The sequence below is a fragment of the Acyrthosiphon pisum genome, chromosome A1 (genome assembly GCF_005508785.2).
Source record: "Acyrthosiphon pisum isolate AL4f chromosome A1, pea_aphid_22Mar2018_4r6ur, whole genome shotgun sequence".
In the NCBI taxonomy this organism is placed as follows: Eukaryota; Metazoa; Arthropoda; class Insecta; order Hemiptera; family Aphididae; genus Acyrthosiphon; species Acyrthosiphon pisum.
The window spans coordinates 2,654,697-2,680,269 of record NC_042494.1 but is presented as its reverse complement, the minus strand read 5'-3'; the positions used below and the strand labels follow the sequence as shown (position 1 = coordinate 2,680,269).

The 25,573-nt window shown below is 30.8% G+C and overlaps 1 protein-coding gene across 2 annotated transcripts in view; it reads right to left on the bottom strand.

Annotated features, from left to right (window-relative positions):
- The window catches only part of LOC100158661 (zwei Ig domain protein zig-8-like), a 436,148-nt gene that overhangs the window by 7,254 nt on the left and 403,321 nt on the right, over positions 1-25,573 (bottom strand). For both annotated transcript variants that reach the window (XM_029486489.1, XM_029486490.1), the window contains 2 exons: positions 17,354-17,481; positions 359-527 (listed from right to left, as the gene is read on the bottom strand). In XM_029486489.1, coding sequence (XP_029342349.1) covers positions 359-527; positions 17,354-17,481 — 297 coding nt within the window. The remainder of the gene's footprint in view (positions 1-358; positions 528-17,353; positions 17,482-25,573) is intronic.

The following is a 25,573-nucleotide window of genomic DNA, read 5'->3' as shown; positions in this document are numbered from 1 at the left end:
AGTCATAAGAAATATAATTCGGCACGAATATAAGTTTAATATAGTTTTGCAGTATAACATAACAATATTAAAATATTAAAATACATTTTCTGTAGTTGTTCAGTTACAACATTATAATATACGTCGGTTATTGCAATAAATTTTAAATTGTATGTACAACTCATAAAAATTATTGATTAAATTATTTTTTATCAAAGACGATCCTAGGCTGTTCATTCGATCTATACGGATTTTGCTAGTCAAAACTGGGCGTAATAAAATAATATTAGGAAGTAAAAACCACATATTATTAGTTTTTGATTTGTATTAAAATCGGAATTCGTATCCTTGTTTGTACTAATCGTCTTTACACACTTACCGTTTAGTACGTGTACGACCACGCTGGACAAGTCTGCGTTCGACGGGTTGCACGTGTACTTGCCAGAATCCGCTTGCACTGCATCCTGTATGAGCAGGTAACTGACCGTCACGTCTCCCTTTTCTGTGACCACGCTAACACCACCGCGAACCGAATCGTAGCTGATCACCTGAAACATCAAATACTAGATAAAATACGGGTCAAGTGTTCGAATAGTATATCTGACTTTGAATATTATTCTGGATGGTTTGCACGTAAGCGTTATTATACATTTATACACAATAAACGTCTTACTCTCGTTTTGTCAAAAGTCCGGGGCAACGGAAAGAAAGTTCTATCGAGTTTTGTTGTAATGGTAATTATTATTTAAAGGGAATTTCAAATGAGTCTAAGATACGAAGAAATCGAGATATTGAAATTCGACATATTAATAAGAATCAACTGTATATTATATGATATTATCTGCCGCAGAACTGAGAATTGAATGCACCTAAAAACCACTATAAAATACGCGGAACCGAGCAAATCAATAGATCAAACAACATAGTTTTTGAACCAGTATATGTTATATTATTATTATATAAGTGCGTATAATAAAAAAAAAGACTTAACTAAAACAACTATTTTAAATACTATAACTCAACGTTATTATTGTTGTCAATTTTATCGAAATAAACTAGGTAGAGACTATTACATATTATTAAAATATGAAAAAAATCCATAAACTATAGGTTATTGCTTTACTTTACAGTAGGTATATGTTTCGAGCGTGTCTCGTAATTGAGTAGGCACTATAACGGGTGTGTTAAATGTGAATTAAATGATACGATATAAAGTTGTTTTGAGCAAAGATGGTCTAACTTGTTGGTGACTATGCGGTTACCAAACAATTATTTAACAATAATTAATATTCATAATTTTTTTCTTTTTCAATTTCTTTAAAAAGCACTGAGAATTTTCAATTTTGACCTCCAATCAGAACAAACTAAATCCAATTTCCTACCAGAAACTTTTCTCGAAGTTAATGATCGGAGCAGACAAAAAAATCAAAAACATCCATCATTGTAAAATCATTCATAAGACCGACAATCAGAACCAACATAAATTAAATGTTGGTTTAGATTGTCGGTCTTATTTTTTTAGTGAATTTATTCACTATAGTATCACATGTAAAACAAATGTTTATCATATTGAACAGATACGTGCCGTACAAAGTACACCATAACCAATAAAAAAAATAACGTGCAATCGCAAATTAAATTTACTGCAGCACTGCGGGATCATTACAATATTCTGTCAGTGAGTTGGTCGTTTCATCACCCGAGTACTCTACGGTTGCACTTTCGAAACTTCCTCCAACTTGTACCGTTTTGCGTCGATCCCCCGAAAATCAGTTACGCTAAAAAATCAACCATCGAATATAATATCACAACAAACTGGTAATAGTCGGTTGGCTGCAAGATGTGATTATGCGTTTAAAGTTTGATTTTTAATTTTGCAGATCAGCCGTCCGGAATTCGGAGAAAAATTACTCGGTGACTATAAACAGACATCATGCGAAATACGATTTGCGCGCGGATAATTAATAAAGTGTGCTTGCGAGTTGCGATGTTATATTAAACGAGTACGATTATAATATTTTACATGAAATACGTTCAACAAAATATTATAATCATGGGTCTTGCGCTCCAGCATTCTCATTAATATTGTTGGTCTGCGTTTTTGGTTTTTTCTTTGTATTGTGAAAATGTTAAGTAAAATTCATTGGATTGTCTATAGGCAAACCAATTGTATATTATTGTGATATTTTCCAAAAGATAACAGTAAAATATATTATCTATGAATATTGTAAAACCTGCAAGCAATATTCATATATACTATAATATAATTTAGGACAGGAGATGAGCTGAGGCAGATCAAATATAAAATATATTTAACTATCATAGGTATAAATTGTTTAAATTGTGTTTTTGAGCTTTAATTATAACCGAAATGTTCGTGCATTGTACTATTCATTTTTGTTCGAGTAGCCACATTAGTGAACTGAACACTTGAGTCCAATCTGTGAGCGGTTAGGTTAATTCACGTATTCGTTGAGGATTAAAAGTTTAAAAAGTAAGGATAGTCCTATTGAGGGCCTAACCGTAAAACTGGTTAATTTATAGTATTTTGGTCGCTCAAGTGTTGTGGATATAGAGGTCGTATATTACCGAAAGGGACTTATAGTAAGTTTATACCTAATGTATATTCTATCCATTTACATAGAGTTTTCAGTACTCTTCACGTCTGTACAGTGAACACAGTTACAACACCATATATTTACACTTTGAATTTAAAATTGCACAATAATATGATGAACGAAAACAAACTAAATATGTGGTACCTAATAATCATAATTGATAACTAAAACAATTATGTTTTCAAATTAATAAATACACAGTTGTTGAAACATAGTATGTTATAAAAATATAAGTATTTACCTATAGTATATGCAGTAATATCAAAAAACCTAAATGATACGCGCAAAAACATACAATGTACAATAGTACATCAAAGAAAACGATTTAATAACTGGAATGACTATCGTACGATTTTCGTAATAATAATTATAATAATATTTCAAAGGAACCTATAGACGTCATATCGTTTGAATAACGCGTACACCACGTCACTATACAATCGTCCTCTAAACAATACGACAAACACGTAAGTATGATTTCCCTTGTATAAGTTATAGTTAATGGCTTGGATTAGTATAGGTCCTAAAATAATATATTATATAGTCATAGTGTCGATTCTCTTAACACAAGGAATGTTAAACAGAGTATTATATACCAGAGTATTATATTTTATACATATGACAGTTTGATGCCTAAATAGAATAATAAATATGTAATTTACTTTTTTCATTTGATTATTTATTTAGCCTATCGTGTTTTTATTAAAAATCACTATACTCATTCTAATTTCAAAATTAAATCACAACGTTTGTGATTTTAACTCTGAATAAAATATTAAAATTCTCCGTAACGTTGTGCACTGGGATTGGCAGAGCCCTTTAAATGGTTATTAATGTGGCTTAAAAATATAACAGATATGTAGTATTTTTTTGAGCACTCATTACTCATAGTTTTTATTTTTAAGAGAAACAAGAAATATATCGGTTTTGGATGATTTACAGTAATTTGTATCTATCAAATTTGTACGGTAACACTTTCTGTCTTTATTAACTACCTAAGTAAAGTAAAATATACTTTAAACGTTTTGACTAAGTATCAGGTAAAATACGAGAAACTTACATGCATTTTTGTATTAAATCATACATTTATTTAAGCTGTTGTTAGGTTTTAAATAGCCGATTGATAGGAATATGATATCTAATATCTATATAATGACAAAGAATCACACGAACAGAAAATATCATATCAATATATTATTTATACAATGTATCCATGTGAAACAGTAAGGCCTGTGGTGACCTTCTGCTAAATAATTGTTATGCTTATATTTTTCAGGTGTAATAATAATAATATAATATAAGTATTTGTACAACGATAGGGACAGAAAACGTCGTGGTTGCGTTGCTCAAGCGGGCCGATGTGGGCGGAGGTGCTTAGAGACGACCGACGCTCAGGTATAGTCTTATGTACAATAAAGGTTTTGTTGGTAAGTGTGGACAACAGTATAGGGAAACGGTTTTGACCATCTGCAACGAGTCGCTTCAGCCAGGGAGTACTGTCCGGGTACTTACCAACTGGATTTCGACATATTGGCTATCCTGGCAGGCCCTGTGTAAGTGACAATAGGTCTGATGTGAGTTTTAAAGATGAATAGTTTAGAATTTATTGATAAAGAACTACGTTTGTTAATTAGTGAGAAAAGTGAGAACTTCGCACCTATAGCTTTGGAGAAGACATTCTTCACGTAGGAAGAAAAAGTTAGGTTTTTCTCTATACAGTGACTCCCAGGTATTTGATTTTGTGTTCCTATTTGATGGGAGTATTTCCAAATCGAATACAATCACCAGTTTGAGTTTGTTTGTTACTGAACATGATTGCTGATGCCTTAAGTTGATTGATAGTAATGATTCGTAGTTGTGTCCGGTATAAATATACTGGTTGCCGTACCGACTATAGTCAGGAGAATGAAAAGTGGCCGCTGGTGATATGTAAGAAATCTTTTTTTTCTTCGGAAAGCAGGGGTGTTAAAAATCATATACAACATCATTCTATAATACATTTATATCAGGTGATTAAATCTAAATCTAAATCTAATATTTCATAATGCTCGCTCTTTGAAACCATCACAGAAATATTCACCACCGGAAGTGTGCGCATCAGCGGCTACTTTTAGTTCTCCCGACTATAGTAAACTACGCGTATGTCGACGTGCGTAGCTGTGTTTACTGTCGGTACGGTTTCTGTCCTGGCTTGGCCGGCTTTTGTGCTACGGTCCTGGGGAAAGCATCTTTGTCTTCATCATAACTTCCCCTTTCCGTGGTCTTTCTGTGGGGTTTATAAGTTGAATGGGTGGTTTTATAATTTAACCCTAATCCTTCCGTGTATGATGTTGTGCGGTTTCTGTGCTGGGATTTGTCGATAGGTTAACGGTCCTGGAAAGGACCGTTTTTTTATGGTGACGGTTGTTCCGATACACACGAAAACTGAGTACCCTCTATAACTCAGTTATCTTAAGACTAAATTACTCATTACCTTATACATATTTTAGAATTCTGTCTGCGGAAGATTGATGATCTAAATAGTCAAGTTTCATGTCCCGCAAACAGAATTAATAATATGTATAGGGCTCTGAGTAATATGGGAATTTCAGTTATACACTGAACCCTGTACACGGTATATACACGGTAGACACACGATATATATGCAGGTTGATTTTGTTTGACGTAAGATACTCATTATTTTAAAAAGTCAATAAAAAATAAACATGTTTTTTTATCAATATAATTTTTTAAGTTATTTACTTTTTTGAATTAAGCTTTTTAAGTGTTGAGTTTCATATTCTGAAAGATGAATATTATTTGGAACATTTCATGTATATTAATCTAATGTCGACCAAGAAGTTCATTAATTTATTATTAAAATTTGGGCAATTTCTAATTTTTTTTTATAAAAAATGGGCTATTAAAATCAAATTATTTTTCAAAATTTAAATTGGATTACTAGAAGTAAATAATACTGTAATATAAGAGTGTGAATAGGTTAATGGTATAAATAGGCAATAACTTAAAACTAGTTAAAATGTTTTGAAAAAGTCACCTATTCTTTGACAGTTTATCACAAAACATAATGCGTGAAAAATCCAATCGCCTAGAACTCTCTTGAGATTTACCTAATGTACGATAGCAAATGACGTATGTTGCTTTGCTAACGTTTTTCCGAGATAGTTACAACGATTCCACCGGTCATATTGTCATAATATTTGTGGTATATGATATAGTGTATCTATTATCATAGAAGTATCGAGTGAAAAAACTCGAAATCAAACGAAAAATGGGTGTCTATAATATATTGTTTTATGGAAAATTCAACGACTATGATATAATAAATCCCATTATATTTACATATTTTATATGATATATTATATTATATTATATTGTATTATACAAAAGCTTTGCATCAGTTCGGTTGCGTTCGCTTCGATTATATTCTTTTATCCCCCCCCCCCCCCCCGTGAAAGTCAAAGTCAGTAAACAATATTATAATTTATATCGAATTTGCATAAAACGTGAGTCGATACACTCGGGTCGTTATATATGTATGAGACAACTTTTGTATTAGCCGTACATACATACACACATACGTACATACATACATGCATAATATGTGCACCGTAGCCATGAATTCCGTTTGAAAATAGTTGCCGGAGAAAAGTTTACGGCTCGGTGTACAATAATATCGACGATAACTTCGGTGAATCTTGAATATAGGCGCCATAAGAAGCTTATTGGGTTGTCCGCGTAGCTCGTGGCATATTATAATATTTGATATATATGTATTTCAATGTTTTTTCCCCCTCCCACCAACGATATATTTTCGTAAGTAAGTATATTCATTCGAAACTTCCATTCTATATATATTGTTATTATTATTATTATTATTATACGGCTAGCCGGCAACGGTTTACACAATAATAATAATAATAATAATAATTCATGTCGGACTTTTGTATTATTATGATATTATATATTATACTAATTATACTATTTAGTATAATATATTTTATACTTCTCTCGTTTTCTAAAAATATTTCTCGGAGAATCAAGTTCGGAGAGCGTTGCTGTTCGTTGAAAATGAATAGTTGAAAAAGTATAATATCACAATACATTATACAATATATTTTACAGTATTGTACTGTATATCCACAGATATGCACATAGTGGAGAGCAGGGTTAGTTGTTACAATTTCACAAATATAATTCTAATATTTTTTCTTTGATCGGTATCATAATTTACGTAAGACCATTGTATTAAGTAACTTCTTAGGTAACTGTCTATGTAAAAAAAGTCAGAAAAAGTACATTTTTAATACTAAAATAAATATTTTTTTAGTCACCTTGACAAACTATAACAACTTGCCCCGGGGTGGGGTAAATTGTTACTGCCCAGGGGCACATTGTTACAGTACCTACATATTTTGAATCAAAATTATTAAAAAAAAAAATTAACAAGCAAGTGTCGAGTGACGCGACGCATGGGACGTGCCGGACAAAAATTGGTATTTTTATAACAATAACATATTATAATTAAACGGACTGTAACAACTTTCCCCATATGGTTTTTTTTTCTTAAACAATTAATTTTTTGTCAAATAAAAATTTACTATTGAATTATATTTCTAGAATTTGGTGTAGTTCTATATAATAAACAAATGTTGAGTATTGAAATAATCTTAGTTTCCATTGGGGTGGATTGTAATTACAAAAGAAAATCATGAAAAAAATGTACTTTTGATAGCAAAAAACAGAAAACTGAAAATTATTCTTGATACCATTTATTTATACTGGATATTATGACAAAGCTTATGGGTGTAATGATAATAGAATTTGTTTCATGAGTTTCCACAGTGTTACCATATTTGGTTATCAAGATATCCCCAATGTAACAACTTGCCCCTGTAACTACTAACTCCGCTCTCCCCTACACATATATATTATATATAATAATATACCTGGTGATATAAATAACGTAAGACGATAATATTATTTTAAAACTATATTTTAGTCTTTTAGACTTTTAGCTCGTTGAAAAACAACACTATTCTGTAGAAAATATATTATTTATTATTTTTTTTCAATTTTTAGATAAAAACATGCATTTTGAAATTTTTATTCTATAGAAAAATATTTTTTTGCAATACTTCGATACATATAAATCAAATTTTGAACGAGTAGTTTGTAAGTTATAAGTATTTAAAACTTAGTGGAGGGAAGGGTTACCCCGAAAAATGTTTGTTAGATTAGATTAATAATATAATGTAATTATCATTTATCTTCCGACAAGCTCTTTTGAACGCAAGTCACACCAGTAGGAGCCATTTAATATTTTTGATTCTATTTTAAGAGATAGTAAGACATTTAATTATTTATTTTATAAACATATCTCACAGTAAAATATCCACACAAAACGTTTTTAGTTTATTTATATCATCAGTGATTTATCAAAAACGTTTTCCACTAAAAAAAATCACACCATTTATTATTATTATTATAACCAAATATTACACGTGAAGTATCCCAAATTCCCGCGTCGCGTATATACACTGTTTAAATGATATTATTAATATAGTGAGGAAAAGGGAATCTTATTCTCTTATAGACAGACGAATATCCCGTACAACAACCAGTTTTCATTTGGTAACCCGATCTAACCAGATTTGACGAAAGTGTGTAAGTTGGAAGTTAGCACATGTACTGAAACTGGCCACTGGTTATTCTCTTTTGCAACGGTGAACAGGGTATAGTAATTTAATTTTGCACTGTATTATACTCAATGTTTTGAATTTAAATGGAAAGTAAGTGAACTAATGTGCATTCAATAATATAAAAAGTATGTATGTATTAAAAAATCTAAAATATGCGAAATTATGGGCAAAATAATTAATTATAATACTTAATTAAACAATGTACAATAATATATAAAAGGCTCGACAAGTAGTTAGAGTAAAATATTAAAATAATTGTAAATAAATCAATGTAAGTGCAATATGAAAATAAATAAATAATTAATTAATATAATTTTTAAAAATGTGTGCAAAATAAATTTTATATTAAAATTTCCATCAATGAATATAATTCAGAAATTCCAACATTTTACCCTTGTTTTCCATGCAATAAAAACATGAACAAATAGTTATAATATTCTATATTAAATAATGACGTCAATAAATTAATATACAAACTATAATTTTTAGTTTTTAGAATTTATAATGAAAATAATACTTCTATTTCAACAATTTAGTTGCTACTTATTGAAACTTATTTTTTTATTTTATCGTACTTAATTTAAAATCAAAAACCATTACAATAAATATTTCCCATAATATTATGTTTATATCATTATTTTATTATTTTATACATAATATGTTATAATAAATTTACAAAACATATTGGTTATTTTTGTTCTACCTCTTACTATAAATATCTTTATGGAGGGTATTATGCCGAAGAATGTGTAACGAAATTATCGATACGCTATGGAAAACATTATAACGAAAAATAAATAGGTAAAATATAAATCATATAAATCCTGTTATTATTATTTTTATCTATTTACCTATTTAATAATTTAGTGTGGAATAGTGAGACGGGATAAAGACGAGAGTAATATATTATTAGTATTATTCGCTTATAGATATTTAACATTTTAATAATTATGTTATTATCATGTATATAGGTAGTAATAATTATAAATATCGAAACAATTGCGTGTTGTACTATGGTTAAATCTAATGTTGAACAGCGAACAATGTCGTTTATTAAGTGAAATCTGTTTATAAGTAAAATAAATAAAAAGAATAAGTAAAAAGAATCAAACAAATAAATTATTTTTTGTATTACGAACTTGAACCTAAAATCATATCAATTCATGTAAGTCCTTGCTATGCGAGATTGTTTATTTTCAAAAAAGCTCAGTTATCACTAAAACCTACGAAAGTAAGTTTTATTTCATACGTGCGTGTTGGCACACACATACAAACATTTTTATTTTCAATAAATGTCAATAAAAAATGTTTCGCGCGGTCAAAAAGCTTGAAAATGTGTAATAGGTTAAAATTCCACATAACTTGTTATTACAGCGTCTTAAAAATACTAATGATATATATATATATATAGGTATACACGTTTTTTTAAAAATATTTGTAGTTCAAAACTTAATGAAATTTTATATTTTAAATAAATTATAACAATTTAAATATAATATATTTCCTTGTACCTAATTCAAATATTTTATTCGTGGGAATACTAGAAACCTTTATACGTACATTGTTACATTTTTTAAGCACAATGACTTTTTCAAAACATTTTAACTAGGTAATTTTAAGTTATTGCCTATTTATACCATTAACCTATTCACACTCAATAGTTAACAAAAATAATAAATAAATGATATAAAAATTACATATATAGACACAATGATAATAATTTAACATTAGGTACCTAATAATAATATGATAAATGCAATATTTTCATAAAAAATTAAATCATCCAAATTGTCAAAATAGGTAGGCACTAATAGTAAATAAATTACTCTAATAGAAATATCAAAAAAGCACATTATCATGAAATACGTATACTTGGTAGGTAATATTATTATAGGCTAGATCGTTTTCGCTCAGAATCGTTGTTCAGAATGATTTATCATTGCATTCAAATGTAATGTATACATTACAGTGACTTAGTTATAACTAGATACACTCGACACCTACTGTACAGTAGAATGGTTGTCTGTTTACCCCCTCTATTCTTTCTTGCATTTCTACAAATCATGGCGTAGCAATTATACAACTTTGAAATTTACATTTATTTAAAAATGGTTATACTAGGAAGCGAGAGGATTTAATTAAAAAAATAATAACGGTGGTAATGGCTGTGGAACGAGCATTTAGAAAAAATTGAATATCAGGAAAGGGCGATAACCTAAGGAAGTCAAACGAGGGAAGAGGATAGTTTCAACGAAATCATAGTTATAATGGACAATGAAAGAGAATATTATATTATACTATGTACAAAATTAAAAATAGCTTTCTTTTGCCAAAAAAATAAAAAAAGGGGATAATTGAGTTAAGAATTGAAGGGGGGGATGAATACGCGCGGATGTTGTAACGGAAATTAATGTTTGGGATTTAGGAAAGAGTAGGTCGTGCTCAAGGAAAAAAAATTGTATTTAAAATGGCATAGGTAATATGCCCCATATTAAATTTGTACCTCATACTTTTTTTTATTTTTTTTATTAGCATTCAGTTTAAAACTATTATTGCTCAGCAATTATTATATAATATTATTACATATTGAGTAAACATGAGATAAGAAATATAACAAGGATTTAATAACGGTATAGGTAATTAAAACATTAGTGAGGTATAACTATAAGTATAATACCTTGGATGGACTATTGTGTTATAATGAGGATAATTTAACGAAAATAACTATGGAGATAAGGAAACTTTGGGGATTAGTGCGTTAAGAACTGAGGAGAGGAGAGTAATTAGTGGACTGATTAGTGAGTCGAGGTTAGTAATACAATTAGATAGTATGACGGAAGTGTGATCTGTGGATGATTCTTGAACCCTGGTGGCTTCGACGTAAGATTTCGGACTAGAATGATGGTTTGACTCTGGAACTTTGGCTGGAGGTGCTTTTGAAGGTCTTAATTTTTTTTGAGCTCTTTTGAAAACTGGGCATCCTCCAAAGTTGGCGGCATGGTCCCCGGAGCAAAGTGCACACTTGGCAGGACTTTTCGGGTCCATGGTGCACTCGTTGGTATGAGTATCTCATACTTATTCTCAGAGTTCGTAATGAAATTCATCGGTATTATGTAAAAACAGCCAAGTACATATTATATTATTATAAACGCAGTGGAGTAATCGCGAGACGTTTGTCCGAAATCTTATATCGACGATTTCTGTTCGTATTATAACCGCGCGATTTGTCAACAAAACGCGTTTCGTGGTTGTATTACCGTTAATATGGTTTACAGTAGTTATTATAAAATATTTTTTTGTTTTTTATTCTCAGTTTTTTAGCCGTTTCGTATAACAAAACCACCCACCGCTAATCTTCGGTCACGGCATCATCACTCTCACCGCTATTACATAGACGTCGTTTTCCATCGGTTTTTCGGACGGGTCCGTGTGTCCCATCGCGTCTCGTTTTGATATAGTACTGCGAGCACACCGAAACTAACTGGGTCATCCGAAGATTAAACTCTTGTTATTGCTAAGTTTCGCATGAAATACTACGCAGTCGTTTTTATGTGTCCGGAGGATCTAACCGTCAAATAGTTTACGTACGTACACACAATGTTATATGCGTGGATTAACTGTCGGCTTTCACACCCGACCATATAATACCCGATATTATATTATAACGATTTATATAGTAACATCGTATGTCGAAGAACGCCGCGCGCTCGACGAGAATTTGAATACCCGAACCGAAATAATTATAATATATTCTAACAGCTGATGATTAACATCATTCCCGTAGGTCTTAAGGTACACGGGTCTTAAGCTTCATGGCACAGTGGCGTCATCGAACATTTTGATTACAGGTGGGTGGAGAGAGTTTTTTTTTGTATAGTTCAATAATAATATAATGACAACTTTATTTACGTTCAGTGGCGCTGAACTATATTTTCAAAGGGGGGGCAAGTAAAAAGTTATACGGACCACCACCTCCGTTTACACTTGCTTCAGTGCTGCATATGTATACATTAATAGCTTATTAGGAACATAATTCATAAGTAGTTTGCTGGGGTACCTACGGACCCCCACTACCCCACCCGCTGAAAAAAAGGGGGGGCGGTCGCCCCTCTTGGGTAATAGGTTTGGCGCCACTGTTTACGTTTATGACAAAAGATTATATAAAGCTAATATTTGTTAATAAAGCCGACGGAGGACGTACTGCAGACGGGTGACACAACAGAATGCACCACAAAAATACCAATCAATCCTCCCCCTCCCCCCAATTAATTAAAAAATAAAATGCATACATAGTATTATTTTCACAGATAATATTGACGATCAGTGATCACAGACACCAGAGTAATGTTTTTGTTGTGATAACTGTACACGAGAGAACTATTTTACAGATCATGCAGGCATTTCATCGATCGAAGGGTGGGTGTCAAACCCTATAATTCCACCACTCTTCGCAGTTGTACGCCACTGTCGCTGTCATCTGTCATGGTAAGTCATAAATATATTATATTATATAATAGAACAAAAGTCATATATTATATTATGAAATGTTTTTTTTTAATCGGTTTCGACGGGAGAATAAAAGAACGATTCACATACCTATAGAATATTATATAGCATAACCTAGTATTAAGTGGGTATTAAATTGTTCAATATATTCTTTTAACAAAAATACCGACTAATCCCCAACACATAAGTATAATATTAATGTAATATCATTATTCATTATCATAGATACGTCTTGACGGTCTGTCGTGACCACAGACAACAGAATAAAGTGGAATCATTGCACATTTTCATTGATCGATCAGTAATGGAAAAATCGAAACAAAAACTAGTATTTATACTATTTTTTAAAAAAAATTTTTATTTTTTTTGGCGAGAAATAACTGTGCACACGAGAGGACTATTTTATACAGATCGTGCAGGCGTTTCATCAATTAAAGAGGAGGGGTAAAACCCCATCATATTTCTACCGCTCCCCACAGTTGTACGCACCACTGTCGCTGCCAGCTATCATGATGGTACATTCTACATACTATAGGTACGTAACAGAAAAAAAGTCATATAATATGAAATGTTTTTTTTATCAGTTTCGATGGAAGAAAAATAAAACGATAGAATATTATAATATACTAGTCGTAAGTATACAATAATTGCTCGTTCAATTTCTTTTGTGTTCATTCTTATACGAAATGCTAAACAATCAAAACGAGAACCATAGGGTTTTTTTTTTAACATGTGTAGTATCACTATTTATGCATATTTATATATACATAACATTATAGCATTGCCACACAATGGGACTGAAGATCACGTAAACGATATTACCTATATAATATTTTTATATTGGAGTAGAGCTAGTAAGCCACTACTTTTAAATGCGATAATAATACAATTTCACTCGAAAACACTTCCCGTTTTATTAATGGTTATTAGGGCTACGTACTCGGAAATTGTAGAAGTCGCATATTTTTCTATATTATTATATTTCACTCTTGATTTATAGCAGACCAAGCTAGAAAATATCCATTCTATACAATGAAAAATTAAAAAACAAAAATCAATTAAAATGCATATTTTTGCATACCTATTTCTTAATTTTTTAACATTTATGTATATTTAATATTTTCTAAAAATCTTATACGTATTTTTTTTTTGTATCACTTACAATATATTTTATACTTAATTTATTTTTCAACTTAGGTGGGTATTTTATTTTGCTAAAAATCTGTGTAAGGTAGCAAAAAGTCAATTTTCGCACTATAGGTATTTAGTCTATAACAAAATTGTTTTGATAATGCCTTGTTTTTGTTGCAGCTTCATCGGTAGTATACGCCACGACGACGTCGAATCATTTTTTATAATATCTAACTGGTTTAGAGCTTTCTACCACAATTCGCACTAACATCGCATAGGTAGTTATTTTTAACAAATAATCATATTTAAATTTAATATACCTTTATACTATTTTTATTTTTATTGATGAGATTTCATATATTTTATACATTAATATATTATACGTATACCTTTAAGGCTCTATATACTATAATCTGTACAATAATTATACTAAATAAAAACTATAAATTTGTTTTTGCACAATCATTTTACGTACTTCAGATTTTCATGACGCTCATATTTTATAAATTTTAAATTCTATACATGTTATAACTTTCGCGAGCACACTAATAATAATTATTTTAAAACGTTGGCTGCGTTCGGACATCGCGCCATGTATTTTATTATCATTAAGCTCTTAAAGAAATTTTATACTCTGCAATTAAAAAGGAACTACACTCTGTTATTATTTATTACCGTCCAGGTAAGCGTGCGCGTATATATATGTATACGTATACGCCCAAAAACATTGCGAGTAACGCCAATCCATATATATATATATACATATATACAGCTATTATTTAGGTGGGTATATTTTTCGCGTGTTCATTAATTACGTAAATTACAGCATAATCCTAATATGATATTGTTGTACCGTATGTATTACGCTTACCTTTATGTATATAATACATAGGATACGATACCCCGCCGAGGAGAATAATTAAAACTTTTATTTTTTTGTTCCCATTCCAACAATAATCCCGAGCTTAAACTCGAAGAACCACCCCCCCCACACCCACACACCAACACACTTTCGAAATGGCTCTTGTGTACATACAATATTATGCGATATATACGTATAATAATAATAATTACCAGCGATCGAATTTTTCCCCCTAGTTGACGCCCTTAACATACGTTTTTTTTTTATTTAATCGCAGTGTTCCTCATACGATTCTTACACGTTTAACGGCCTACACGTTACTATACACACATATTTATACACGAAAAGGACGACTTTTGGATTGAAATTTTAATATTATAATGAGTATTCGAAAACTCAAGAACGCTTTATATCTATATTTTGTATGCCGATGTTATTTAAATTTTTTTTCATTTACCATAAACACTCATATCGGCAACATGACCATTAGTATACCTACCTATTAGAAATGTATAGGTAGCTGATATGACATTATGATTTTATATTAAATTATATGAATAGAATTCGTTTAGAAATAAAATTAAGTTTTCAAGGTCTCGATGGTGAGGTCCTAAGGCTTGACTAATCTGATCGGAGATGTGGAATTGATTTCGTTAAATTTTGTAAATACGTGATTTACAATTAGAAGGACACCACGTGCATCATCATATGTTGAATGTTCTTAGGTGAGTTAGGCGAGTCTGACCTATTACATAGACGATTAATCACAGTTTTTTCTTTTCTGCTGAGTTTGGAGTCTTGGCATACATAGGTTTATATTGTTTTTTTTTTATCTTGCTGAACTTTGAAATTATTTCAGTGGTAGTGCCATATTTTATTAATTACGTATTTATATAAGAATTTATTTCGTTATTTACGTCTGACCAGTTTCCGCCAAAAATGACCTTCCCGTTTTCCGCCAATACCTTTTTCCGTCAGATTAGAAAAAAACGTCATTCCTTTTTCCGCCAATTATAAATCATAGAACTTTAAAAGTTTGGGAACCCTTACATGTAGAAAGTTGCTTTAAGTACTTCTTGCTCGTTCATTTCATGGCATGCCCATTATAATATCCCCGGGAATCCATATGAAATGAATTCGTTTCTCTTTAAAAATGTATATGCATAGAGATATAGGTACGAACTACGCCTGCACAATTATTATAAATTATACTTGCGCGATCGAGATGATAATTACGTAAAAATGATAATATCGTTTACTATGAGTTCGAAAACTCAAGTACGCTTTACCTATATGTCTAATGTTTATGTAAGCGTAACTTACTGTTGTTGTTTACATAATATATCATACCGTATGATAATAATGTAGTGTTTGTATTGCAGAGTCGTGGGTTGGCGGCGTGGGATCGAGATGGCGGAAGTATATTTGCATTCAGAGCTAGACTTTACCGCGATATTAGAAGTAGTTCATTGCTGGGAGAATATGTGTGCACAGTGTGCATGTGTGTGTGTTGGATGTGAAGGTGAAGTGAAAATTCAGTATACGTGGAGGTAGTTTAGTTTGTTGGTTGGCCAAAGTTGGCCTCAACGTTCACATATAATATATATGTACATATATATATATATATATAACCTATACACGCGTGTAATGCGTATACCTAATATTATATAAAATCTACTCGCTGTGAATCGGTAGCGTATAGTGACGTCTTAGTTCCGAGTTGTTTAATAGTACATAATATATAATATATAGTATATAATTATCATTATTGTTTATTATATATCATCGTGTTGGAGTTTCAAGTTTTCGAATACCGATTGTTATTACAATATTATCATAATACATTAGGTACATTCTAAATGGGGCTTTCATTTTTTTTTTTGTTTTTTGTTTTTGTGCATATAATATCTTGTTTGATTGGTATGTAGTTGTTTACAAAATCAATATTATGCTCGTAAAATATAAACGGATTTTGAATTATTTCAAAACAAAAAATTAGACGCTAAGTATAATATAGGTAACTTTTTTGCTGTACAGTAGGCGTGTCGAGTGTACCTCGTCATTGAGTAGGTCATGAGAGTGTTGTATTTGAATTCCATGACAAATCATATTGTATACGATAAAAAAGACTCTGAGCTAAGACTTCTACAAGCTTCCAACTGGTCAAACTTATTGGTTATAACTTATCGAACGGTGTTATTCAAATAATAACATTAATATTTAAACAAATGTTCGCATTTTTACCGAATATTTTTAAAAGTTATGAGAATTTTCATTATTGACTTCCCAAAAGGACCAACTTAGATCCAATTTGCTACCAGAAAGCTCTCACAAAATGGACGATCTGAGCATTTTTCTCCTAAAAAATGTCTTCAGACACGAATAACTAAGAAATAAAATACACACAAAATCATCGTTATATCAATAATACATTTTTCGCTCCGCTCATCATTCATTTCGTGACTGTTTTGACGTTTATAGAGTCGTATTATATTATATATCAACCAGTTCACGCGTTTAAGACTTTATTAATTGTAATCACACTATTTACATACCTCATCATAATGGTACCAGAAGATGTAAGACGGCGGCTCCGGGCTGAACTTCACGATGCACGTTAGATTAATGGTACTCCCTTCGTTCACATGAATGTCTGGACCACCGGAAATCGAAGCAGACGGCACTGTGGAAACCGATACAACGATATTATTATTCAGTTACGGTTAGTGTATTGTTATAAAGTTAGAGGGATAGCAATAAATTAATTATTATTTAATTAGGATCGAGATGTGTACGTGAATTGCGTTTAAATATAGTTTCTGCCGAAACGTTATATCGTTAAATGCGCATGACACACACAGGCTTCTAGCATTATTAATACGACACCCTTGGTATTTTATTATAATAATAGTAATAATACAATGACAGAAAGTGTCTTGGAAACATACGTTTCGGTATTCAGTAGAAACCTATACGTTTAAGTGTTTGACGAAAATTTTAATACGCATACGAACACACCAAGTTCGACGCCCACACGTTCACAAATTGTTTGACGTTTCACGAGGGCAAAGACCATCCGCCTTCGTATATAAAAGTAGAACTATGACCGTGGATTATCTTTTTATTTTTTCGATATCACTAATACGAAGAAATAGTTATTATTGTTTTGAAAACCATTATTTTTATGTTTTTTAGACTTGAATCGATCATCGAAAGATTAAAGTGATAAAACATTAAACTGCACAAGAAAAGTTTTCTTCATTTTACGAAGAATATTTTTTTACTTAACTCATTGTGGCCTTCTCGGTTTCTATCCAAATTAAATGGTTCTTCGATATAAAATTGTAAATTACGCAACAACCACAAACTGTAATGACTAATGACATATATGAGTATACGAAAATTCATTAGGTAGTTACTATAAAATATGAATATAACTTATAAGTATTTAAATATATTTAAAGTTTTGATTTTCCTTAAAATTGTATTCAAACTGCACGTTTATTATATCAAACCCCTTTAAAAGATAACGTACGTGACGTTTTTTTAAGCTCACAATGACGAAAGCTAAAATATATTTAACCTCCGACGCAATAAATATATTAGATACCGCAGTATAATAGCTATTATACCCTAGGGTTAATGAGTTTTTCTATGACTATTGGCAAAATCTAATATTAATATATTATTATTATACAAAGAACAATACAGATTACAATTTGCACCAAAAACATAAGTTTCCGTTTCGGATATTGAGTATATTAAATATTTATGAAGAGTAGTAAATGCACACACAATTAATATAATACACATATATATTATATTGTAAAAAGCAATCAAAATCGTTCATATTTAACTAACTATTGTTTAAGTATTTCGAGCGCGTTCCAATATATATTATAATAATAAGTATACATACACACACACACACACACACACACACACACACACACACACATATATATATTATTTATATATATTATTATAAAAGCAGCTGAATGGATAATTGAAAAACGTGACTAAAATGCATTAAATTCGCTCGAGGACTCTTTGTTATTAAACGTAAATTTTGTTCATACATTTGTGTATAACTAACGTAGAAGAAGGTTAAGTAAACACTGTATACCATTATGTGTATATATATTAGTATATAACATTGTGTTTCTGCGTTAAAAATTTCTGTTCGTTGTTTATATTTTTAACAAACGTATATGCCTGCTTTCAATAACTTAATAACTTAAATTCAAATATATAATGATAATATATAAAGACACAAAGTGCATACTTACGGACATACACACTCAGATGCTTTAAAACTTTATTGGGAATTTATTGAAATAGACGGATTTCAGTTGGCGAAACTTCTGCACGAACTGCAAACCATATAACAAAGTGGCGGCGCCTCTACTTCCACTAAATTCGAATAGATAATAATAGATTCGTAATAATATATTTATATACTTTGATAAATACTGACGTGGAAATAAAGGAAAAACCGAAACTACCTGCGGTTAAAAGTCAAACAAGAAAACGTAACCACTGCATACCGCGTTTGTAGACATACGACACCGTATTCCACGCAGGTTCTGACGTATAGATATAATACGACACTGTAGCACAACGGTCATGTCTACGTCTTCGTCGAACTTATTTTCCCGTTTTCACTTCCAAATTTCCTGCACCGACGTCATCCTGGTTGATTTTTCCATCAGCCACCTACGTCTTATATTATAATAATATGACAGGTTCTACCTGTTATGCTGTACTGCATTGCCGTAAATTGAATGCCCGTGAAGTTACCCCTTCTTACGCCTTCTATCCGCACTCATACGTCGTGTGATTGTTACTCAGAATTTTTAGTATCCGCCAAACTGTGTCATAGTTTTTGGTTTATGTCGATTGGTAGTCAGTCATCTTCTTTTATAAATTCATATAATATAATATGAGATATAATAAATATTACCGATACCAAGGTTTTGGTTTCAAAGAAGTTGAATACAACCAAACCTAATCGCCCTCTGCTCGCCCTTGTATTGTAGTCGTGTTTGTCGATAAGCGGTAGATTTATTTAAAGGCCTGTGCTTTTATATAGACTTAGATAGACTTGGCTGTGCATATCTAACACACACACTAACACAAACATTGCCTTTAATTTATTAATAAGTATAGATAGATAGTAAACGTGTTTTTAATACTCGTGTCTTGTAATCTTTGAGGATTCATCGATCAAATCGTATAATTGTGTGTGACTATAATATTATAATCATACATCATTTTATTATAGAAGTAAGTCTGGAGCCAAGAAGAAAATAAAAGTGGAACGACGTTTAGGTACGCGTCTATGAGCTTGATAATAATAATATATACTCTTGAATAGTTGACGAGGTCTCACGGTGTTGGCGTGGAAGAGATATCTTTCTTGGGATTTATATATTTTTAAAATATTTATAGCGCATCACGCTCCACTCACGGCTGATTTCCTCTTTCGTTCTCGGTCTGCGGCTCCTCGTGACTTAAGACCATGTTTTACACCCGTGACTTTGGAGTTTTAAAACTCAGCGGCGGAACGTACCCACCCCTACAACAGCTGTAAGTTGGCGGACGCTTTTATTTTATTACTTTTCAAGGTCGCTCCCGTCGTCACCGCATACGTGTAGTACACAATATTATTATACACGATATGTATATATATACGCCACGTCTTGATAAAAGTAGAAACTACTAACGAGCGGCATACACGTCGGAGGGCGCACACGTCACACACACGCACCCCTCCCTCCCCCACGCGAAGAATTTACGCCCGCGCCGCATCGTCTGGAAGATTAAAACGCGTCGTGAAAATAGTTGTTCGTGAAATACATTTAGATAATTTTGGCGATTGTACGTCAAAAAACTTAACGTTCCCGGCAAAGTTTGGTTTTATATAAAACTACACGCGGTATACATATGTATACCATGCACGGAGAAAACTACTGCAAAGTTTGGCCCATTGTCGTCTAATACGTCGCCGTCATATATTATTATAATATGTATTATTATATTTTGTTGGACGCGCACGCCAGTCATCAAGCCAGTTGCGGATGCTATCGTCGTATATAAATTATATGTTGTAATAATATATTTGTGTACACGCGTATACAGGGTGATTCATCCCAAGCATGCTCACCCCCAATTTTTCATTTAAGTACCTAATGAATTTATTGGAATTATAATTTTTGGAACTTTTATAATAATTATGTTCAAAGCCATTAGGTATATTGTCAAATTCTTGAAAACCATACATTGTAGTACTTTATGGTAATTTGAAAATTCTAGCAATATCGATAGTATATCAACATATATGATGTATATGTATATAAACATATTTTATGATATTATCCAAAAACGGTCCGAGTATAAAATAAACACTATGACTGGCATCTACCTATTTTAATTTTTTATAAAACCGTTTTAGGACTTTGGTTCTTAGAATAAATATTTAAATAACATAGAAATTAGGTAATGATTCTAATATTGACTAATTGGGTACACCGACAATTTCAAAAAATTATTAGATAAATAATTTACAGTAGTTTAAAGGGGAGGGGGGTTCTTATTTAAAAAAACAGAAGTTTGAATTTCCACAGGACACTCATTGAGTAGTACAAAAATATCAAAAGTTTGAAAATATTATTATCTTTGAGTATATTTCAAAATGCCAAAAATTTGATTTTGAGCAAGTGCATTTTATTGGAGAAGAAAAGGGAGCCGAGCGAGTTAGATAAACCACCCTGTGTATATTATTTTATGGTACCTATATAGCAGCGTTGTCATGTTGTGTATAAATTATTATTATTATAAATCATTGTTACGCGTTTGGATGAGTTTTCGGAAAACATGCCTCCGAGATGGCGGAGGTAGCACACGTCTGATTCGTCAGACGACGCGTGACAGACGTAATAATAGAGACGACGACAACGAAGATGGTGATGATGATAATAATAATAATAATATACGAAACTTTGCCGACGGAGGTGTGTCCGTAAATCACGACGTATATACTATGTGTATATTAGTGGCGATGGTTGTAGTGGTGACGGTAAGGGTAGCAAAGAGCTACTAATTATAGTCGACGTGACCCTTCTCTCCAGGACGTACAGGACGCGCACGCGTCGACGAAAAAGGGCCAAAGGTCCGAAAAATAAACAACTCCTTTTCGGGGAGCACTTTCAGCCGCTACGTTATGGTTGTCGTCATCGACCTAACGCTCGCGCGCCCGAAGCGATACATTTTTTTTTTGCAAAGACGCAAAACGTTTTATTCCGTGCAAACGGACGTAAGGCGGAAGTGATTTCCCCGCAGAATAAAAATTAAATTATGATATTCTATACGAATGACATGGTTGGTCTGCACGGTAAGTCATTTTACCGTGGCGTACAAAATAGTATAATAATATAATATAACTCGATTCGTGTCTAGGTCTAATATATTCTGTCATTTATACGAACGTCTTTATAAAGAGGTATATAAAATATTATAATATTATATCGTTAAAGAGAGCAGTGAGCAATGTACAAAGCCATAATAATTTTACATATACAAGTCTATTTTTTAGTATTTAAAAAAAAACGTTCGTATATAGTTTGGCATAATATCCATTAGTTATAAGCACTGCCCACCTTGCACCTTTTTTCTTACAAAAATGTATTTTTATTTTAGTGGTTTTTTAAATTGATAATTTTTTTTACGGCCACATAGATTTTTTTGTTTTATATTCAGCAGAAGCGTACTTCTAATAAAAATATTGGTTTATGAATATAATCTAAACACATATCAATTTTTTTTTTTTTTTTTTTAATTAATAACTAATCAAAAATGAGTTTTTAGATGAGCGGAGAAAATAATAAGAGGTACCTACTTCTTAAAGGCTGTGCTACACTTATCGGTTCTCCACTCATCTATAACTACAAACATTTAATTTAAAAATAAGTTTACCTAATAAAATTGATCACTACGTATATTGTAAAAGGGTTAAATGCATGGTGATGAAATAAGTATGATAGACCACCATGTATTTATTAAAATGTTTAAGTATATCTTCTTAAGTTTCATATTTTCGAATAATGGAATTTTTTATACCATTGAATGATAGTCCTATGGGGTTATACAATTTTTGTTATCAAATAAGATGTATTTATTAACAATAAAATATAAAATTCCATAATAATGGTTACCTAAACGTAAAATATTAGATAATATAATGTAATACTTAATATAGTACATATCGATTAAATTCAGAAAATGTGTAAAAATTATATAGACTAATATAAATTACTATAATTTTTAAATCACCGCAGCCCCCCTATCTTCTAAACCTATTTTCATAGAAGTATTATATTTAGTGCATAATGTTGAGTAACTCAAAAAACTATTCGTTTAACTTTTTATTTGAATAGATAATAATATATAGACAATTTCAAAAAAAAAATCATCTGTTTGAACAAGCATTAGATCTTATTTGAGAAAAAAATAGTTTGTTTCATCACAGGACCATTTTAAATTAGCATATACTTTCTACAATTTGAAAAGAAGTTCTTCTACGGTATACCTACTTGAAAAATCTGGCAACTATCCGAATTCGAATAAAGGCGCATTAGAACTAAAATTAAAATATTGGTTAGCTGGCTTGATGAATCGCTGTGATTATAATATTATATAATACATAGTAATAAAAGTTTATTTTAAAAACAAATCACAATATATTATTATTTACAGAATAGATAATATTATACTGTCTTATACTATAATGTTACGTTTGAAATTAAATTATTGTTGTTGAAAACGAAAGAATGCGATTTGTGACACGTCCCTCAGAGGTATAATGCTTGTATTTATATATTATTATACAATAAATTTATAAATATCGGACGAGAAAGTGGTTGATAAATTACTCGGATAGTAAAATTTGAAAATTGAATTGCCTTCGATCGATATTTTCAGGGGGTTACCTGAATTTTATCTTTTATTAGCTAATCTCGTTTCAACAAAACGTACACGGAATCTTTCACTCGTCTTAAAATCTTTCCAAAACCAAAAAATGTTAAATATTATTGTTTTTGTTGTACTATAGTAATATTATACTTATATTGCTATTATACTCGGAAATAAATAAATGTACATTAAACACGTTCGTGTATTATTATTATTATTATTATAACGACGTTGGGTCGGTTAGGTTTGTTCGGCGCAACAACTCACATTCTGGAGGGATAAAATATAGAAATTATTAAAATTCATCCCGAACAAAATCTAAATTATTATTACCCACGCGCACCTTGGCGGAATGGACGAAAAATACCTATGCAGTTTTATCTACGATTTAAAATATACCTAAATATATTATATAAATTATACTATATTTAATAAAATGTATTATTATATATTTTAAACCTAGGCTTTAGGTCCCTAAACATAAGTTTAGAAAACTTAATAACCCAGTTGTGTCCATCCATTAGTTACCAGTGCCTACATTGTAGAAAATAAGTCATCCGAAGACGGTCTTACTTATTATACGCCATTCCTTCAATGTCGAATATTTTCTTGTCCATAATAGGGTTAAGATAGGGTTGTCAAATTCAAATTAGTAATTTCCATTTTAATATCACAATTCACAGTTCAAGGCAAAAAACTTGAAATACATACTACTATAGTCTCATTAGTATAAATATTTTGATACTACCGTCGATTAAATTTATAGTTGTTGTAATTTTATATAACATTTCTGTTCAAAGTAAATTCATGCTAGCATACTAGTAAGTATTAAATAGGGAACTAAGGATACAAGATTCAGATTAAAATTCAGTTGAATCAATACATACGTTTGGGTCTAGGCTGTGTACGAGTTGATTTCCGGGTACTACTTGTTTACCTGCACTGATACCGTTGAGTTGATTCCCGGGTCATTATATTATATTATTTTCAATATTTAGTCAAATATTCAGCCTATTAGTCTAATCCCAAGGAACACCGCCATTATTATTATAATATTATTAAAATAAATAATTAAATAACTAATATGCAGGTAGGTACTGGGTACATTTTATTATTATTATTATTTTTTTTTTATTTAGCAGTATTCATATTTACAAGTAGTTGTTTACAATTTGTAAATATGTTTATAATTTGTTCTGTTTATATGGGAACAATTACATTGCATATAGAGATTACAATTGGGGGCATGAATTTAAAATTTCCCAGGATATTTAATAATTGACACTGTCAATTTTACAGTACTATTTATTAATATATATTTTAGTGTAGGACTTCTACCAGCCATCGTAACTCGTATTAATTGAGGAAAATCATAGATACATTATATAAATTAAATATAATTTTAATTAATTATTGGTTCATGGTTTTGAAATATGGTATTAGATATTTGTAATTTAATTTCAATAACATGATGTTTTTTTGTAACTACTTTTAACTTAAATTTCTAGTGCTATATATTACTAATATATATACAATTTATATATATTAAACATATTGTTTATGAAGGTTATTGTTTTATATTTTTAAAAATACTAAAAATACTCTAGTCATAATTGTCCTGACTCCTGATGTTATTTCAAGTCTAATATAAATATTAATCATTTATGTCGTTTAAGATTTTTCTTGATTTATTAAATTATTTGTATGCAGGAAAAAGTTATGTCTAGTTAACTGTAAAGTACTTAATATACCGATGACCACAAAACCAAAGTAAAAAGGTATATTAAGCATTTTTTTATTCACAA